The sequence below is a fragment of the Hylobates moloch genome, unplaced genomic scaffold (genome assembly GCF_009828535.3).
Source record: "Hylobates moloch isolate HMO894 unplaced genomic scaffold, HMol_V3 SCAFFOLD_14, whole genome shotgun sequence".
NCBI classification, from domain to species: domain Eukaryota; kingdom Metazoa; phylum Chordata; class Mammalia; order Primates; family Hylobatidae; genus Hylobates; species Hylobates moloch.
The window spans coordinates 79866180-79884555 of NW_026652289.1; the positions used below are offsets into that span (position 1 = coordinate 79866180).

At 41.8% G+C, this 18376-nt stretch overlaps 2 protein-coding genes and 1 long non-coding RNA gene across 6 annotated transcripts in view; 2 read left to right on the forward strand and 1 right to left on the reverse strand.

Moving 5' to 3' along the window:
- Positions 1-314: 314 nt before the first annotated feature.
- On the forward strand, positions 315-1770 carry NOP10 (NOP10 ribonucleoprotein). Its single transcript, XM_032175186.2, has 2 exons — positions 315-446; positions 1375-1770. The coding sequence occupies exons 1-2, from the start codon at positions 393-395 to the stop codon at positions 1513-1515; spliced, it is 195 nt and encodes a 64-aa protein (XP_032031077.1). The 5' UTR covers positions 315-392; the 3' UTR covers positions 1516-1770.
- A 1203-nt stretch (positions 1771-2973) lies between these two features.
- Positions 2974-16060, reverse strand: LOC131381200 (uncharacterized). The gene is made up of 4 exons (XR_009209764.1): positions 15999-16060; positions 14625-14760; positions 6910-7035; positions 2974-3320 (listed from the first exon to the last, which is right to left on the reverse strand). It is a non-coding gene; the product is annotated as an uncharacterized LOC131381200 (long non-coding RNA).
- SLC12A6 (solute carrier family 12 member 6) overlaps positions 5953-18376 on the forward strand; it is a 109472-nt gene continuing 97048 nt past the window's right edge. For 2 of the 4 annotated variants that reach the window (XM_058427732.1, XM_032175188.2), the window contains exon 1: positions 6071-7592. In XM_058427732.1, coding sequence (XP_058283715.1) covers positions 7322-7592 — 271 coding nt within the window. In that variant the 5' untranslated portion in view covers positions 6071-7321. Of the gene's footprint in view, positions 6051-6070; positions 7593-18376 lie in introns of those variants that run through there. The other 2 variants (XM_058427733.1, XM_032175187.2) reach the window with 2 other exon arrangements.

Consider the following 18376-nt stretch of genomic DNA (forward strand, 5'->3'; position numbering starts at 1 on the left):
TAAATCCTGGAGCCCTTGTTTCTTCAGGCACTGAAAACTCACTGCTCCTGAAATGGGTGTGTATCTTGAGACAAAGACAGGCTTCTATACGTCAATATTCTATCCACATCCATCCCTACCCCCCTCTAATGCCGTGTACCTAGCACACAGTAGGCACACTCCACGTGTTTTAGCCTGCAAAGTTGCAAGTGGGGCCCCAAGCCAAGCCCTGCTCTCGTGCGCCCCCTTCTGGCTAGCTGAAAATAAGGCAAAAATTGATTACATTTTCCGGAGAGCTCGGAGAGAGACTTCCGGTTATGCAGGAAGGAAATTGACGAACACGTGACACGGTCGGGCGGACCACTGCAGACGGAGCGGTGGACCGAATTGGGACCGCTGGCTTATGAGCGATCATGTTTCTCCAGTATTACCTCAACGAGCAGGGAGATCGAGTCTATACGCTGAAGGTGAGGAGAGAAAACAGGGTGTAAATAGGCATGGCGAGAAATGTAGATGGGAGGAGTGGGTGAGGCCATACACGGAGTTACCTAGCTGGGTGCGGGAAACCAGAAAGTCCAGAACCGAGGTGGGGAAGAACCGGGAGCGCGCGACTAATTTTTTAATTAAAAAAAAAAAAAAGTTTTGGCCGGGCGCAGTGGCTCACGCCTGTAATCCTAGCACTTCGGGAGGCCAAGGCGGGTGGATTGCCTTAGCTCAGGAGTTCGAGACCATTCTGGGCAACACGGTGAAACTCCGTTTCTACTAAAATACAAAAAATTAGCCAGGCATGGCGATGTGCGCCTGTTATCCCAGCTACTCGGGAGGCCGAGACAGGAGAATCGCTTAAACGCGGGAGGCAGAGGTTGCAGTGAGCCAGGATAGCGCCATTGCACTCACTTTTCCTTTTTTTTTTTTTTTTTTTTTAAATGACAAGGACTCGCTTTGTTGCCTAGGCTGTAGTGCAGTGGCGCGGTCTCGGCTCACTGCAGCCGCCGCCTCCTGGGCTCAAACAATCCTCCTGTCTCAGCCTCCCGAGTAGCTGAGATTACAGGCGTGCGCCACCACACCTGGCTAATTTTTGGTTTGGGGGTTTTTTGTTTGGTTGGTTGGTTTTGTTTGTTTGTTTGTTGTAGAGACGAGGTTTCGCCATATTGCCCAGGCTGGTCTCAAACTTCTGACCTCAAGCCATCCTCCCGCCTCGAGCTCCCAAAATGCCGGGATTACAGGCGTGAGTCACTGTGCTCGGCCTTTTTAAATTTTATATTTCTCTATTTATTTGTACAATTTTTTGAGCTGACCATTGCGTCTTGTATTTTCATGTTTGCCCTATTTCGCGCTGGCCCCATCCCATTTCATCACGTCTGTACTGACATACATTCTGTGTTCCTGGAGCAGAAATTTGACCCGATGGGACAACAGACCTGCTCAGCCCATCCTGCTCGGTTCTCCCCAGATGACAAATACTCTCGACACCGAATCACCATCAAAAAACGCTTCAAGGTGCTCATGACCCAGCAACCGCGCCCTGTCCTCTGAAGGTCCCTTAAACTGATGTCTCTTCTGCCGCCTGTTACCCCTCGGACACTCCATAACCAAACTCTTCAGTCTGTGAGCCCTGATGCCTTTTTGCCAGCCATACTCTTTGGCATCCAGTCTCTCGTGGTGATTGATCATGCTTGTGTGAGGCAATCATGGTGGCATTACCCACAAAGGGAACACATTTGACTTTTTTTTGTCATATTTTAAAGTACTACAAGATTATTAAAGATAAAATGATTTGAAAAACTCTTATTTGGTGAGTTGTTGGAGGAAAGGATTGGCAGTATTTTTTTAAAGGGAGGGAGATGATAAAGGAGAGTACCCCAGAGAGTTGCAACAATACCACTTGGAAGAAAAACTTCAGTCCTGCTGTTGCAAGAGTGGTCATGTGCTGTTAATGATAGGAGGGTATTGGGGAAGAAAGATTAAGACTTTCACAGCTGTCAGCATTCACTGAAAAATACCCCTGTTGTCACTTACGTAATTTCTTGTCCCTTAAAATAACATTTTCATTAAAAATGGAAGAGTACTTGAAAAAGTAGTAGGCATATTATAGAGAGAAGGCAGTGAATTGAAAGTCAGAAGACCAGTATTTGCTTTTTGTATAGCTTTGAGAAAGTTACTTAACCTGTTTAGTCTGATTTTTCTCTTGATTAACTTTTTTTTCCTTGATTAACTTATCTTTGAACTTAAATTGATTTAGTGGTGGGCCTTTCTTTTTTTTTTTTTTTTTGAGACAGAGTCTCAATCTGTTGTCCAGGCTGGAGTGCAAGGGTGCAGCTTTGGCTGACTACAACCTCCGTCTCCCAGGTTCAAGCAATTCTCCTGCCTCAGCTTCCCAAGTAACTGGGATTACAGGTGCACACCACCACACCCAGCTAATTTTTGTATTTTTTTTTTAGTAGTGACAGGGTTTCACCATGTCGGCCAAGCTGGTCTCAAACTCCTCACCTCAAGTGATCCACCCCCCTCGGCCTCAAAGTGCTGGGATTACAGGCGTGAGTCACCACACCTGGCCTGGGTCTTTCTTTCTTTCTTTTTTTTTTTTTTTGAGATGGAGTTTTGCTGTTGTACCCCAGGCTGGAGTGCAGTGGCGGGATCTTGGCTCACTGCAACCTCCGCCTCCTGGGTTCAAGCTATTCTCCTACCTCACCCTCCCAAGTAGCTGGGACTACAGGTGCACACCACCACGCCTGGCTAATTTTTGTATTTTTAGTAGAAACAGGGTTTCACCTTGTTGGTCAGGCTGATCTCAAACTCCTGACCTCAAGTAATCCACCCGCCTCGGTCTCCCAATGTGCTGGGATTACAGGCATGAGCCACCTTGGCTGGCCTAGTGCTGCAGATTTTAAAATTGCTTTGTGGAGTCTGTATTTTAATTCTGCAATTTTTATTTTCTATGATATTAAAAATTATAGATTCCAGAAGCAGATATAACTTAAATTAGCACAGATGTGATTTATGAAGACATGCCCTGGAAATACTTTTTTTTTTTTTTTTTTTTGAGTCAGGTCTCGCTCCTGTGGTCCAGGCAGGAGTGCAGTGATGTGATCACAACTCATTGCAGCCTCTACCTCCCCGTCTCAAGCGGTCCACTCCATTTTTAAATTTTTTATAGAAACGAGGTCTCACTATGTTGCCCAAGCTGGTGTTGCACTCCGGGACTCAAGCTGTCATCCTGCCTTGGCCTCCCAAAGTGTTGGGATTACAGGCGTGAGCCACGGTGCCCGGCCAGACTTTGCTTTTCTTGGATCTTGCTATTTGACCATCCCAGCAGAAAAGTTCAGGATAGTTGGGGGGTGCTGAAAAGAAAAGAAAAAAATCTCTCAACTGGGGTCATAATAGAAGACAGATGATTTTCAAATACATTACTGAAACGTATAGGAATGGTGAAATGAGATACTTGTTTCCTGTCAAGGAATTTTATTTCTCCTGTTCACTTACTTGCAGGGTTCTTAACATTGGATATGAAGGATTTTAAAGAGTTAACTTAGAGAAATTGTGAAATGGGATACTTGTTTCCTGTCAAGCAATTTTATTTCTTAGCTTGTTCACTTACAGGATTGGATATAACATTGGATCTGAAAGATTTTTAAAAGTTATCGTATCCAGTTAAGGGGATAATGATTGGAGACATGTTTCTTAAGCACCAAAGTCAATAAGTGAATTTTGCTACCAGTTTTTTAATGTTGGCTGCAGTTCTGCCTTTATCTTACAAAAAAGAAAAAAAAAAAGAATTAGCATTGCTCCATGCTACCACCTGTGTAGACTGAAACGCTTTAACCTGGAAATATTCCTAATGAATATAGAGGAGAAAAAGCAAACTGGCATGAATATACCATTTCATTCATACCAAACTGGCATGAATATACCATATACCAAGGACTTTTTCCATAAGAGATCCCCTGAGGAATGAGCCTTCATTTTGCACCAGAGGCTGTGTCTCCCTGAGAAAATGAAAAAGAGATCCCTGGGGTATTAACGTCTGAGTCGTACATTTATAGGGCTTGATTAGTGCTCAGAAACAAGAAAAGTCTTAACAGGGATAGTATATTGGAATTAGGTGGTATATATGAGTAAATGCAGATACACTAGTAGGAAATTGGGTTTCATAAAAATTCTGTGTTTCTTTATAAAGGAAAGTCTGCAGTTTGAATGAACGGGAGGCCTGCCTGAGGAAAAAATTGATCCTGCAGAGGATGGGTGAAAGCTGTGGGCCTGAATCAAGAAACCCAGACTTTATAAAGAGTCAAACTTCAGGAGGTTTACACTTTACATTTGGATTTCTCATTTTGTTACCAGGATCTTTTTAACTTTTTGATCCTTTAATCGTTGAAAGGATTTGGACTTTGTGTGTTATTTGATAAAAGAGAATTTCCTGGAATACAGTTCCCATTGCTAGGAATGCTGCTTAAACATAGCCACTTGTGAGGAGCCAAGACCCCAGGCAAAACCAGGGGCCAGTTTCTGGGCCCTGGTGATTGTTAAATTTAGAGGTCTTGATCACAGCTATAGGAAATAGCTTTTCTTTTTTTTTTTCTTTTTTTTATTATACTTTAGGTTTTAGGGTACATGTGCACAATGTGCAGGTTTGTTACATATGTATCCATGTGCCATGTTGTTTTGCTGCACCCATTAACTCGTCATTTAGCATTAGGTATATCTCCTAATGCTGTCCCTCCCCCCTCCCCCCACCCCACAACAGTCCCCGGAGTGTGATGTTCCCCTTCCTGTGTCCATGAGTTCTCATTGTTCAATTCCCACCTATGAGTGAGAACATGCGGTGTTTGGTTTTTTGTCCTTGCGATAGTTTACTGAGAATGATGTTTTCCAGTTTCATCCATGTCCCTACAAAGGACATGAACTCATCATTTTTTATGGCTGCATAGTATTCCATGGTGTATATGTGCCACATTTTCTTAATCCAGTCTATCGTTGTTGGACATTTGGGTTGGTTCCAACTCTTTGCTAGGAAATAGCTTTTCAAACAAAGCATTGATGAGTCAAAATTTATTGAACACCTCCATTTATACATTAAATAAACACTAAGAAAAAATATTCTAGCGACAATAAATGTAGTGGTGAAAACATGGAATGGATTTGAGAAAATACCTCAACATCTTCTCCAGGTATAAAAAACGTATTATTTAGTGGAACTTTCAGTCTGACTAGAAAGTGGACAGAGCATTTATTAAAAGGACAAGAACAACAAAAAAAATTAAAGTCGGAGAAGTGTGTTTAAGGTACTTTATAGTTTTATTTTTATTTATTTATTCCTTTGAGACTGAGTTTTGCTCTTGTGCCCTCAGGCTGGAGTGCAATGGCTCACCGCAACCTCCGCCTCCCGAGTTCAAGCGATTCTCCTGCCTCAGCCTAAGGAATAGCTGGGATTACAGGCACACGCCACCACGCCGGGCTAATTTTTGTGTTTTTGGTAGAGAAGGGGTTTCGCCATGTTGGCCAGGCTGGTCTGGAACTCCTGACCTCAGGTGATAGCCCACCTCAGCCTCCCAAAGTGCTAGGATTACAGTCGTGAACCACCGCGCCAGGCCTACTTTGTAGTTTTAATATATTTTTTTTTTTTTACATAAAAATGCTTTATTTGTATGTAGACCTCTACATAAAAATTACAATGAGGGTTATTCCCAGGTATAGGAGCGGTGTTTCTGGTTTATAAAGAAATCATGAATGGTGTTTTCAGAGACACTCATGAAAGAGAAATGGCTCCCCGAGTTCTGAGGGTGAGGAGCAGCGCCCGCCCTCTAAGATGCTTCCAGAGTGAGTGTGCAGCACAGCCAGACCAAGGAAAAGGATTATTCCCGTCTTCACGCGGGTCACGCCGTGCCCTGGACTACAGCTCCCGTCGTGCTCCTTGGCCACTCCTATTCGGCCCCGCCCCGCCTGCCGCGTCTGCGGCGAGCGCAGGCGCGCTGCACTCTGTCACCGCGAGCTGCGGAGGCTGGGCGGTGCTTTCGGGCGCCCGCGGGACGGTTCCGCCCTCTCACGGCACCCCCCGGGCTTCTCTTCGCAAGGTTTACCTCGAATGAAGAACAAGCGGGGAGGGAAGGGAAGGGCTGCGGCGGCGCGGGCGCAGCCCGGGGCTGGGGGAGGCCAGGTCACGTAACTGCTGCTCTGGCGTCGGGCCGGGGAGGGGGCGCCAGCCCGGGCAGCGAGAATCTTGCGCGCGCCGCGGCTCTGAAACAGTTACAGGCTAGTAAACAACAGCTGCGCGCCCACCCGCATTAGCTGGCGCCGGGATACCGCACCTGCGACCTTCTTCTCCCTCACCCCGCTGCCCAGTCAGGCAAGCCTGCGTGGCCGTCTCCTCCTCTGCTGGGACCCGGAGGAAGAACGACGAGGGGGTGACCTGCGCCAGGGCGGGGATAGGGGAGAACGCGCCTCTGGCAAAGGGGGTGGCTCGTCCTGTCACACGCTGGAGAAACCTAGCGAGCGGACCGTGGTTCAGTGGACTGGCCACGACTTGCCACGACTCTGAGCTGCAGTCCGAGGTGTCTTGATCCGCTAACCTCCTCCCAGACCCCGAGGACCTTTCTGCTAGGAGAAGAGCGGACGCACCACCCCCACCGACCTCTCGGAGATAGGAATCCGCTCTGCCCCTGCATCCTCCTTTGCTCACCCTTCTCTCAGTAGTGTGGGTTATTTTTCCCGTTATGCATGCGCACCTTTCCCACCAGACCCAAGTGGATTGTCGACATCAAAAACACCGGGTGGCTTTGCATACACCTCCCCCCAGCCAGACCTGTGGGGTATTCACCTGATACACAACAGGTGGCCGGGTGTACACCATTTTGCAATCTGATCCACGCTATAGTCGCCTGATAAAGGTTTGCCTGCACGCACTTCGCCCAACTAGAACCGTGGGACACTCACCAGATAAAGGACTACCTCGACAGGAACCTGGGGGCTGAGGGGAGGGAGGCTTCATCTGCTGCCCTGAGACCATGGCACTGAGCCTTCAGCCCTGGACCAGAGGGGATAGCTAGGTAGCTCTTCATTCTGAAGGAAAAAAGTTACACAAGATTGGCATTGTTTTGTCTTTTTTTTTTGTTTTTTTTCCTCTCTTAAAAAATATAGTCACCTATTGGTGATGCACTTTCTAGGACAGTCGGCTTGAATTCTGAGTAGAAGGATTCTTAGTTGGGGCTTTTTGTGTGGTGTGAATCAAGGTTATTGAAATGTGTTATTTTTCAAGTTATCTTTTGTATTGCAGTCAAAAGTAGCTAGCGTAAGAGGAAGATTTTGCGAGGTTCCCCCCACTTTTTTTGTTCTTAAAAAGAACAAAATGCATCCTCCAGAAACCACCACCAAGATGGCTTCAGTTCGGTTCATGGTGACACCGACAAAGATCGATGACATTCCAGGTTTGTCAGACACCAGTCCGGACCTCAGCTCTCGATCTAGTTCCCGAGTAAGATTTAGCTCCCGGGAAAGTGTGCCTGAAACAAGCCGGAGTGAGCCTATGAGTGAGATGTCTGGGGCCACCACTTCGCTGGCAACTGTTGCACTGGATCCACCCAGTGACCGGACTTCTCACCCCCAGGATGTCATCGAGGGTAAGTAGAAACACAGACCGCAGCATACTTTCATTACTGGCCTCTTTATCCAAGATGCCTATCTATGGATCTGGAAGATCATAATCATATAATTATGATTATAATAGTCATCAGGAACCAAGGCATCTCTGTGAGATGCTTAGAAACTCTTTGGAATAATAGCATAGTGGCTCTTTGCAGTAATAATTTGGTATGTGGGAAGGTGTATGACAAGAAGGAAGGCAAATGTATATTTTAACTTCCTCATTTTTGTCTTCTTAGAAATGAAATGGGTATTTTGGTTAAAGGTGTATGTCAAAGAATGTAATCGTTTTCAGCACAGAGAATCCTAAATTTTAAAATTTAGTGAGTTGGGTATGTGTTCTGTAGCCATCATTGGCTATTTCAGTCTGCTTTAAGGCCGGTTACATGGAGTAGTTATTGGTCATATCTTAGTAGCTTTCCTCCAAGACTTCGGATGTGTATTGCAAAATTCTTTTTTGAAATCTATATGGAAGACTTCTGAAAAGGCTTTTAGGGCCCGATTCCCATGTAATTTCTTCTCTCTGAGCTTTAAATGGAAAGTCTGATGAGTCTTTAGAGTTAGCAGGTAGCACACAAGCCACTCCTGGCTCATGTTGACTGCTGCAGACCTTTAGCTTCCTAAACCAGTTTGTGTGTGTCAGCTGGCTTGGTTTTATTTGATGTACTGGGAAGAGGTGATGGAAGAGAGAGAAGAGAGAAAATGGGGAGATCATAACATTTTTTGGACTCTGAAATTTAAAAGTTTGAGACCTGTACTGCTTTATATATTTAGTTTTATGCTGTGTTGTAACTAATATAATCTTTTAGTGATAAAAATTTCCCTTAAAGACTCTTAAAATAATATGCCACCCAAGTTTGAAAACCATAGCCTCACCCACCGACTTGTGAAAGCAAGGCTTACTCACCATTTTCCGGTGTCAGAAAATATTGTTCCTTTTAACCTAAAGGGTTCAGGAAACCAGAATGATTTTAGTTCCCTAATTCTGTTTGTGTTTTTAATATCTGGAGACAAGGTAGATTTGGTAAAGTTTACAGTCCTAGAATTCACTCATCCTTGACTAATCATTTTTTCTTTTATGGAGATATAGCTTGGTTCTCAGACTTTACTGTTTTCAGCTTTTTGACAAATTTTACAGTATGTCATACACTGTATTAAAATTACAGTATGGAATAAAAATTTATCATTTCCTGTTCCTCCAAATTAATTCCAAATTATCGTTTTAGTTTTTACCCATCATGCTGTATTTAGGTTGTAAACATTCCAGGTAAAGACTATACCAGTGTTAATTTTTTAATATTGTAATTATCATTTGGTAATTTATAGTTTAGTTTGTTAGACTTGTGACTTACATGTGATGGAATTGTATTTTTATTCTTTGGAAAAGTGGACTTATTTCAGTAATGTGTTAGACCAGCAGAACAGGATCCTTGTCCAGTCTGCGGTTCTTACGTTACCCTTAAGCATTCTTTACAGTCTAGACTGGTATCCTTTTACACTATAGGGGTAAAAATGGGGACTACAGGGGTAAAAATGGGGACATATCTAAGTGAAATCTATGTTTGTTTACGTGGTTACAGATGTTAAAAGCTTGATTCTCTATATAACACATTCCTTACTTAATGTTTAAATATTCTCCGGTACCCAGATGAAAGGGAAATTAATAGTCCGGCCATTAGAGAGCACTTTGCCCTATTCTCGTGGAACTTTCTACTTTCTCAGTGACCTACCTTTTCTCTTTTTTTTCTTTCTATATTAAAAAAAATTCTTATGACGACTGTCATCATGTGATAAATTTTCCCCACCATTAGAAGAAACCACTTAGAAATATGATTATTTCACCCTTGGCTTCTCAGTATGTTAAAGCCCTTGTTAGATTTAGATGTAGATCTTCAAAGGGTGCTGTTGTGAAGAAAAGGGCCTAATGTTAATATACATTTCCCTCTAGGCTGGCTTTAATATAGATAACAACTGCATCCTTTCTACAGTTGACTCTCCTTAAGCTCATAGTGCATTTCACAATTAGTTTGCTATTTTAGTATTTACAGTTCTCTGAATTTTTTCACCCTTTGTACATCCTTCTGTGGTTGTGACATTAGTATGATTCTCCTTTCCCCCATGCCTCCCACGTTTCTTCCTGTAGAGAAACTTCTCACCTGAAGTTTCTTGTCATATGTCTTTTACTCACATTACATCACACAAACAGGAGGTGACACATGAAGTTGTTTTTTGTTGTGTTTTTTTTTTTTTTTTTGAGATGGAGTTTCACACTTGTTGCCCAGGCTGGGGTGCAAGGTCGCAATCTCCACTCACTGCAACCTCTGTCTCCCGGGTTCCAGTGATTCTTTTGCCTCAGCCTCCCAAGTAGCTGAGATTACAGGCATGCGCCACCACACCTGGCTAATTTTTTGTATTTAGTAGAGATGGGGTTTCACCATGTTGGTCAACCTGGTCTCAAACTCCTGACCTCAGGTGATACACCCACCTTGGCCTCCCAAAGTGCTGGGATTACAGGCGTGAGCCACAGCACCCAGCCCTACATGAAGTTTTAAGTACTTATTTCAGTATATTTTAATTTTTTCTGCTGTTGGCTTTCTGAGTAGTTTTCTTTCTGCTATCGAAGTAATTTTTCTTTCATTTTGGCAAGTCTCCATTTGAATTTATAGGACTGTCCAGTTGGTAAAATCAAGAATCTTAGCAGTGTATTAGCTTATGGATCAGTGACCTTAAAGATACAAAAGAAACTGTTGAGAGTGGATGCCTCTGGAAAGTGAGTTACAAAAATAAAGTGGAGCCGGGCACGGTGGCTCACGCCTGTAATCCTAGCACTTTGGGAGGCCGAGGCAGGTGGATTGCCTGAGCTCAGGAGTCCAAGACCAGCCTGGGGAGCATGGTGAAACCCTGTCTCTACTAAAAATACAAAAAATTAGCCAGGCGTGACAGCGTGCGCCTGTAATCCCAGCTACTCGGGAGGCCTTGACAGGAGAATCGCTTGAATCCAGGAGGCGGAGGTTGCAGTGAGCTGAGATCACGCCACTGCACTCCAGCCTGGGTGACAGAGTGACACTCTGTCTCAAAAAAAGAAAAAAAAATAGAGTGGAATTTTCTTTTACCAAAACAATTAAGGGCATATATAATTTTTAAATATTTATAGTGTATCACTTTTATAGTAATTTTTTTTGAAAAGCACCACGTTAGAGCTAATGATCTAGAATCTCATTCTGATCAAACCACATTTTAATAAGTGAGGAGACTTAAAACCCCAATAGATTAGACTAAAAAAATAACAAAATAAATGAGGAAACTAAGGCTTATAGAGATGGTTATTTGTAGATCACATAGTGGCAAAGCCAAGACTGAAGTTCAGGCCTCCTGACTTTTATCTAGTGCTCTTTCTTGCATCATTTTGCCTCTGCTATGATGAACATTTTTTACATGTGCTTTATAACCATGTGGCTGTAAAACATATTTTTATATGTCATTTGCGGCACCTAATACTTTTTTTTTTCTTTTTTTTGAGACAAAGTCTCACGCTGTCGCCCAGGCTGGAGTGCAGTGGCGCTGTCTCGGCTCACTGCAACCTCCACCTCCCAGGTCCAAGTGATTCTCCAGCCTCAGCCTCCCAAGTAGCTGGGATTACAGGCATCTGCAGCCACACCCGCCTCAATTTTGTGTTTTTAGGAGAGATGGGGTTTCACCATGTTGGCCAGGCTGGTCTCAAACTCCTGACCTCAAATGATCCTCCTGCCTTGGCCTCCTAAAGCTCGGGGATTACAGGTGTGAACCATACACCCTGCCTGCAGTCCCTAATACATTTCAACCTTTTATAATTCAACAGATACTCTGTGAGACACTGGTATGTATGAGGCAGTCTGGTATTAATTGTAGGAAATATACAGATAACATATAGTTTCTACCTTTGCAGATCTCATGGTATAGTGGTGAAAATGACTAGAGCACTTTACTTATTCCTTCACCAAATGTTTATTACTCTGCACAATTATTAAGGATAAGGCACTGGCTGGCTGTTAAAGATGTTGGGTGTTAAAGACAGAGAAAAAGAATCCGTTATCTGTTCTAAGGAAAGTTATGATCTAATAGAGAAAGCAAACACATTTGTATACAAATTATAATGCTATATAAGTCCAACAATAGAAATATGCAAAAATACGGCAAAGGAAAATGATCAACTGAGATAAAATAGAGACACTTAAGAGACTGGAGGACTTGATAAGGTAAAGTGTGGTGAAAGGTGTAGAAAGATTAAAGACTGTGGTCAGATGGTTGAATGTTGTTGGAGTGAGCAATTTCAGAGGTAGAGCATTTCTCATGTAATGTGATCTAGCGTGTAGCCTTGGAGTAGGTTTCTGAAGTGGAGAGTTGAGGTCTAAGTGTAACAACTGTGAGACTGGCTGTTAACCAAGTTTTTGTGAGAGATGTTAGAGACACAAAAGTAATTTAGATAAGTCCTTTCTTTAAGGAGTCAGGTTTCCTCTCTGAAACCTTTTCTGATTGAACCCCATATCCAGATATAATAAACCAGGCTCTTTTTGTCCCTATATTGCTATAATACCCATATCACTCTATTTTGTTTTTTATTTACATATTATCTTTCTCAACTATGCTGTAGGGTTCTTGAGGACAAGGATACAAAATCATTTACACCTAGTATAATATATGATATCCCATATAACTTGTATACCATAAATATACATTGAGTTGAAGATCTTGTAGACTTAAAAACAAGAGACAAAAACATACTCTGATAAAGGCATATTAATGTATGTACTACAGCAGTGCTACTTCATCTGGCTGCATAATGAAATGATCTAGAGAGCTTTTCAAAAAAATGCCTCTAGGCTGGGCGTGGTGGCTCATGCCTGTAATCTCAGCACTTTGGGAGGTGGAGGCAGGCGGATCACTTGAGGTCAGGAGTTCGAGACCAGCCTGGCCAACATGGTGAAACCCCGTCTCTACTAAAAATATGAAAACTTAGCCAGGTGTGGTGGTGCATGCTTATAATCTTAGCTACTCAGGTGGCTGAGGCATGAGAACCTGGGAGGCGGAAGTTGCACTCCAGCCTGGGTGACAGAGCGAGACTCTGTCTCAAATAAATTAAATAAAAAATAAAAAATACCTCTACCCTGACAAACAAAACCCAACAAAAAACAAAATTACCATTTTTAGCCACACACCAAAATAAGTGAATTATATTGTATTGCTAATCATAGGTGACTATTAGTATTATTATTGTTATTATTATTTTTTGAGACAGAATCTCACTCTGTCACCCAGGCTGGAGTGCAACGGTGCAGTCTCCACTCATTGCAACCTCCGCCTTCTGGGTTCAAGCGATTCTCCTGCCTCAGCCTCCCCAGTAGCTGGGACTACAGGCACGTGCCACCACACCCAGTTAATTTTTGTATTTTTAATGGAGACGGGGTTTCGCTATGTTGGCCAGGACGGACTATTACCTTTCTCTTAAATATATCTTCTATATTATATAATTATTGAATACTATCCATGTTTTACCTTGGCATTCTGATAGCTAAAATATGTTGATTTAGTACCTTCCTAGCTTGTCTGAAAGCATCCTCTTTATAGTTTGTTTTTTTTTTTTTTTTTTTGAGACAGGGTCTCATTCTGTCCACCAGGCTGGATACAGTGGTGTGATCACGGCTCACTGCAGCCTCAAGTTTCTGAGCTTAAACAATCCTCCACCTCAGCCTCTTGAGTAGCTGGGAACACAGGTGCACACCACCATGACTAGCTAATTTTTTTTTTTTGTAGAGACGAGGTTTTACCATGTTGCCCAGGCTGGTCTTGAACTCCTGTGTTCAAACAGCCCACCTCAGCCTCCCAAAGTGCTGAGATTACAGGCGTGAGCCACCATGCCTGGCCTTAGATTTTTTTTCTTTAAAAAAAGCTTTTCAGTATCACTTGTCCAAAACATTTTGGTTACAGACCTTTTTTTTGCTGTGTGGCCCAGGCTGGAGTGCAGTGGTGCCATCTCGGCTCACTGCAAGCTCTGCCTCCCAGGTTCATGCCATTATCCTGCCTCAGCCTCCCTAGTAGCTGGGACTACAGGCGCCCGCCACCATGCCTGGCTAATTTTTTTTTGTATTTTTGGTAGAGACGGGGTTTCACCATGTTAGCCAGGATGGTCTCAATCTCCTGACCTCGTGATCCGCCCTCCTCAGCCTCCCAAAGTGCTAGGATTGCAGGTGTGAGCCACTGCGCCCAGCTGGTTATAGACCTTAACTGTTTTTCCTCTCTTCTCTATACTCCGTAGCCAGATTAAACTTTATAATATACTGCTTTATACCACAAGAAGCAATCAGCCAAATCCAGAATATGGGAAGTTTTATTGAATAACTAGATTCTTCAACAAATAATTGGGATGGGGTGGAGGAGGAGGGATGGGAAGAGAGGGAAAGCTGTTACAGATAAAAAGAGCCATATCAGCCAAATGCAGTGTGTGAACTTGGTTTGGATTCTGATGTGCATAAAACAATTGAAAAAAGGTACTTTTGAGACAAGTGGGGGAAATTTGAACATGTACATGGTATTAAACAATATTAAGGAATTGTTAATTTTCTTAGAGATGTTTATGACATTATGGTAACATAAAGCTGTTATCTATAAAGATATATATTGAAGTATTTACAGGTTAAATGAAATGTACTCCAGCTCCTTCCTCCCCACTCCTCCCCAGAAAAGTTGGGGAGAGATAGACAAAACAAGATTAGCAAATGTTTATAATTTGTTGAAGTAGAGTAAAAGGTACATTTTACTATTTCTTAGCTTTTATCTTTGAAGATGTCTGGGAACTCCTGAGCTCAAGTGATCCTCCCACTTGGGTATCTCAAAGTGCTAGGATTGCAGGCATGAGCCACCATGCCTGGCCAATTTTTAAAAAGGTTAAATTACAATTAAAGGATTTTCTTTTGAGTGTGTCCTAGAATACTGTAGATATTTGATTAAATATCAGTGATTGGTACGGTGATTACCTCAACTTCTTGTCTTTGATCTTCGGTGGTCTCTTCTGTGTCCTCACTAAGTCTTTCCATCATGAGCCCAAATTCTTTTCTTCTCAGTGACATGTTTCTAGATTCCAGATTCTCATAAATTTTGATATTACCTTTACTGAAATGGAAGGAAACGAAAGAAGGTTCTCCTGCAAACCTGGGAACCTTATGAAAGTCATGCTTTCCCATTTTAAAGCTGTTAGAAGAAGGGGAATGTTTCTATTGCTGACATTTAAGGCAACTTATAATGCTGTAAGCTTTTGAATTATGGCTGCTGCTTCTTTTGCCCTTCGTGTCTAACATATATTTCTGGACTACTAAGAACTTTGTGCAAATTCTAAAAAGGCACCCCTTTGTGCCCTGGGCCATCATGGCTTCACTGGAGAAGGGCAAGCTGGATTTCAACCCCCTTCCCCTTGCCCTTCTGGCTTAATGCCCTTGTGCACTGTCTACACAGCTGTAGCTGGTGAGCTTGTTGTTTCAGAATAATGAAGTTACATGTGTTTAAGTTTTTGGTGATGTTTGTTTCTGAGGAGTAGGTATGAAAGTTTGGAGAGCTATAGTGTAGGAATTATGTGAGCATTTCAATTTTGTGAATGTTAATGTATTCTTTTAATGAAGTTTTATAAGTTTTACAAGTATATAGAAAAACAAGAAGCTATTCTCTGTTAAAACCCTGTAATTAGTGCTTCAGTGTATATATTTTTTTATTTTTTGAGACAGGGTCTAGCTCTGTTACCCAGGCTGGACTTGGGTAGGCAGTGGCTATTCAGAGGCACAATTGTAGTACACTGCAGTCTTGAATTCCTGGGCTCAAGCGATCCTCCCACTTCACCCTCCCGAGTAGCTGGGACTATAGGCATGCACCACCACGCCCAGCTAACTTTTGTATTGGCTTTTGGTAGAGATGGGGTTTTGCCACGTTGCTCAGGTTGGTCTCGAACTCCTGGGCTCAAGCGATCTGCCCACCTTGGCCTCCCAAAGTGCTAGGATTACAGGTGTGACCCACTGCACCCGGCCCTGGTATACTTTTAAGAATCTCAACAATTACATTTGAAGGTACAATCACAAAACTGCAGAACATACAACATAAAAACATGCATACAGCACCTTGCCTTAACGACAGAAGTTCGATACCTGATTAGTAGGAAACACTATCACCATATTTGCTCAGCTCTAAGGTGTGTACATTACCATATTTTAACATTGCTGATATTCTCAGGTGCGTTTTACTTTTGAAGAATTTTTAAGTTACTGTTAAAGTGGAATTTATACTTAACAAGATTTCAGAATCAAGTCAGTATTGTAAATAAGTCAGTCTGAGGGGCTTTGCGAAACCTGAAATTTTGAAGTTACCTTTGGATGTCTTAGCTGAAAAAAAATGTAAGAGCTGAAGTTTTTTTCTTCTTAAAATTTTAGTTTTTGTAGATGAAAACTGTAGAAATAGAAAACAAAAGCCACATTGTTAGGAAATGACAGATCTTAATTCTAATTTTAGTCTTTTTTTTTCTCTCTTTTTAAAATTTCCTGTTATCTTAGCTCAGAGCTGGGTTTCAGTCTCCAATTTTCTAGCTAAATTAACCAGTGGCAGCTTTTTGTTTGTGGTTTTATTACGGCATTGCTAATCTTCGTTATGTTTGTCGTGGCCTTGAGCAAAAAACTCAACTGATGACATTAATCTGTTTATAGTCATAACCATTTGGTAAATAACTTTAATTTTTGGCAGAATAGCACCTGAATTTCTCTCATTTTTTCAGACAGGTCTACATTTACTTTGGGGTAAAGCTATTTATTTTTCATATTGCTAGTTTAAAAAAAGAGAGAAGAGAGAACACTAATAAGTTAAAAACTCTTATGTACACATGTACATTTTCACTTTGAGGAGCTATGAGAAATTGAATCTAACCAAAATTTACCTTTATTCTATTTTGAGAGCATTTGCATTTACCATATTTAATTTTTTTTTTTTTTTTTGAGGCGGAGTCTCGCTCTGTCGCCCAGGCTGTAGGGCAGTAGTGCAATCTTGGCTCACCGCAGCCTCCGCCTCCCAGGTGCAAGCAGTTCTCCTGCCTCAGCCTCCTGAGTAGCTGGGATTACAGGCGCATGCCACCACGCCCGGTTAATTTTTGTATTTTTAGTAGAAACAGAGTTTTACCATGTTTAGGTCTCAAACTCCTGACCTCGTGATCTGCCCGCCTTGGCCTCCCAAAGTCCTGGGATTACAGGCGTGAGTCACTGTGCCCGGCTAAAGTTGTTTGTTTGTTTGTTTGTTTTTTTAACAGCCTTTTTCACAGCTGGCTAATTTACATCCTAAGATGCATACAAAAGATTATGCTCGGTTTATTTATTTTTTTCTGGTTCAGCAGCATGCTACATTTCAAATGAAATTTTAAGAATTGATAGGAATAGAAAAATATTCTTCCCTATTAGATGAGGTCAGTTCTTTCCCCTTTTGAAAAACGATCAGTTTTGGTATTTTTTCATTTTTTAAAAAGTCATTTTATTCTGTACTAAGATGAAATTTTTCTTATCCAGGAGAAACCTGGGGTTGATAAGGTTAAGTAACTTGCCCAAAGTCATACAAATAATAAATTAAAGAATAATGATTGAACCTAGGCACATGTAATTCTAAGACCAGCATTTTTGTCATTACACTGCATTTTCTCTGGTATGCTAATAATATTTGGCCCTATTGAAACATTTATGAAGACATAATTGCTAGCCTGGGCAACATAGTGAAACCTCGTCTCTACAAAAAAAAAAAAGAAAAGAAAAAAAAAAGCAGCCAGGTGTGGTGGTGTGCACCTGTAGTCCCAGCTACTTGGGAAGCTGAGATGGAAGGATTGCTTGAGTCCAAGAGGTCAAGGCCATAGTGAGCCATGATCATGCCACTGTACTCCAGCCTGGGTGACAGAGCAAGACCCTGTATCCAAAAAAAAAAAAAAAGTAATAAAATGACATATTCTCTGAATAACTTAGATTCTATGTTTGTAAAAAGAAATCTGGCATAAGGATACGTATTTCATTGTCTTTTACACAACTTATGTGCCTAGAGCAGTGTAGTAGTGCTGAGTTACATCAACAGTTATTGATTTAGTTACATTAATCATTCTGTCGTAAAGCTAATGAAGATTTTGACCCAAGTCTCAGTAGATCTAAAAAATTTTGTTTTGGATTGTGTTTTCATTTTCCTTTTCTCACATTTTTAGAAATATGTCCTTAGTTTTAACAATGTGTTGCTTAATGTCAGGTTTATTTTCTGTACACTTTTTTTGTGTTGACTAGGAGCCCATTTTTAATCTAGCAAGCATTTCATAATGGAAGAATGAAATATCTTAGATCAGAAATGAAACCCTGAGTAACTGAATGTCTATCTTCATAGCTGCCAGATTCCTCTTTGGAATCTGCTACCCTCTTTGGTTGGGATTCTCAGGTCCTATCTATCATACCTGGGCTATATTGACATTAGACTAAGGAAAAAGGTAGCAACATTTTATAAAGAGTTGTGATATGCTGAAAGAGGCAGCAGTGGCAACTGAGGACCCAGGGGCATTTGATAATGCCTGCTTTAGTATTTGGATTAGTGGCCGAAATGGCTGAAGTAGCTATCAAATTAGTTAGCCATCAACTATCCTACTCTATTCTTTCCTCTAGTGAAGACACAACTTTTAGGAAGTTGAAAAAGTCCTAGTTTTGTATTGCCTATAGTTAATTTGGATAATAAGACTGTGAGC

Coding starts and splice junctions, on each gene's coding strand:
- NOP10 (XM_032175186.2), top strand. CDS start 393: ATGTTTCTCCAGTATTACCTCAACGAGCAGGGAGATCGAGTCTATACG. Junction 447..1,374: donor ATCGAGTCTATACGCTGAAG/GTGAGGAGAGAA, acceptor TTCCTGGAGCAG/AAATTTGACCCGATGGGACA.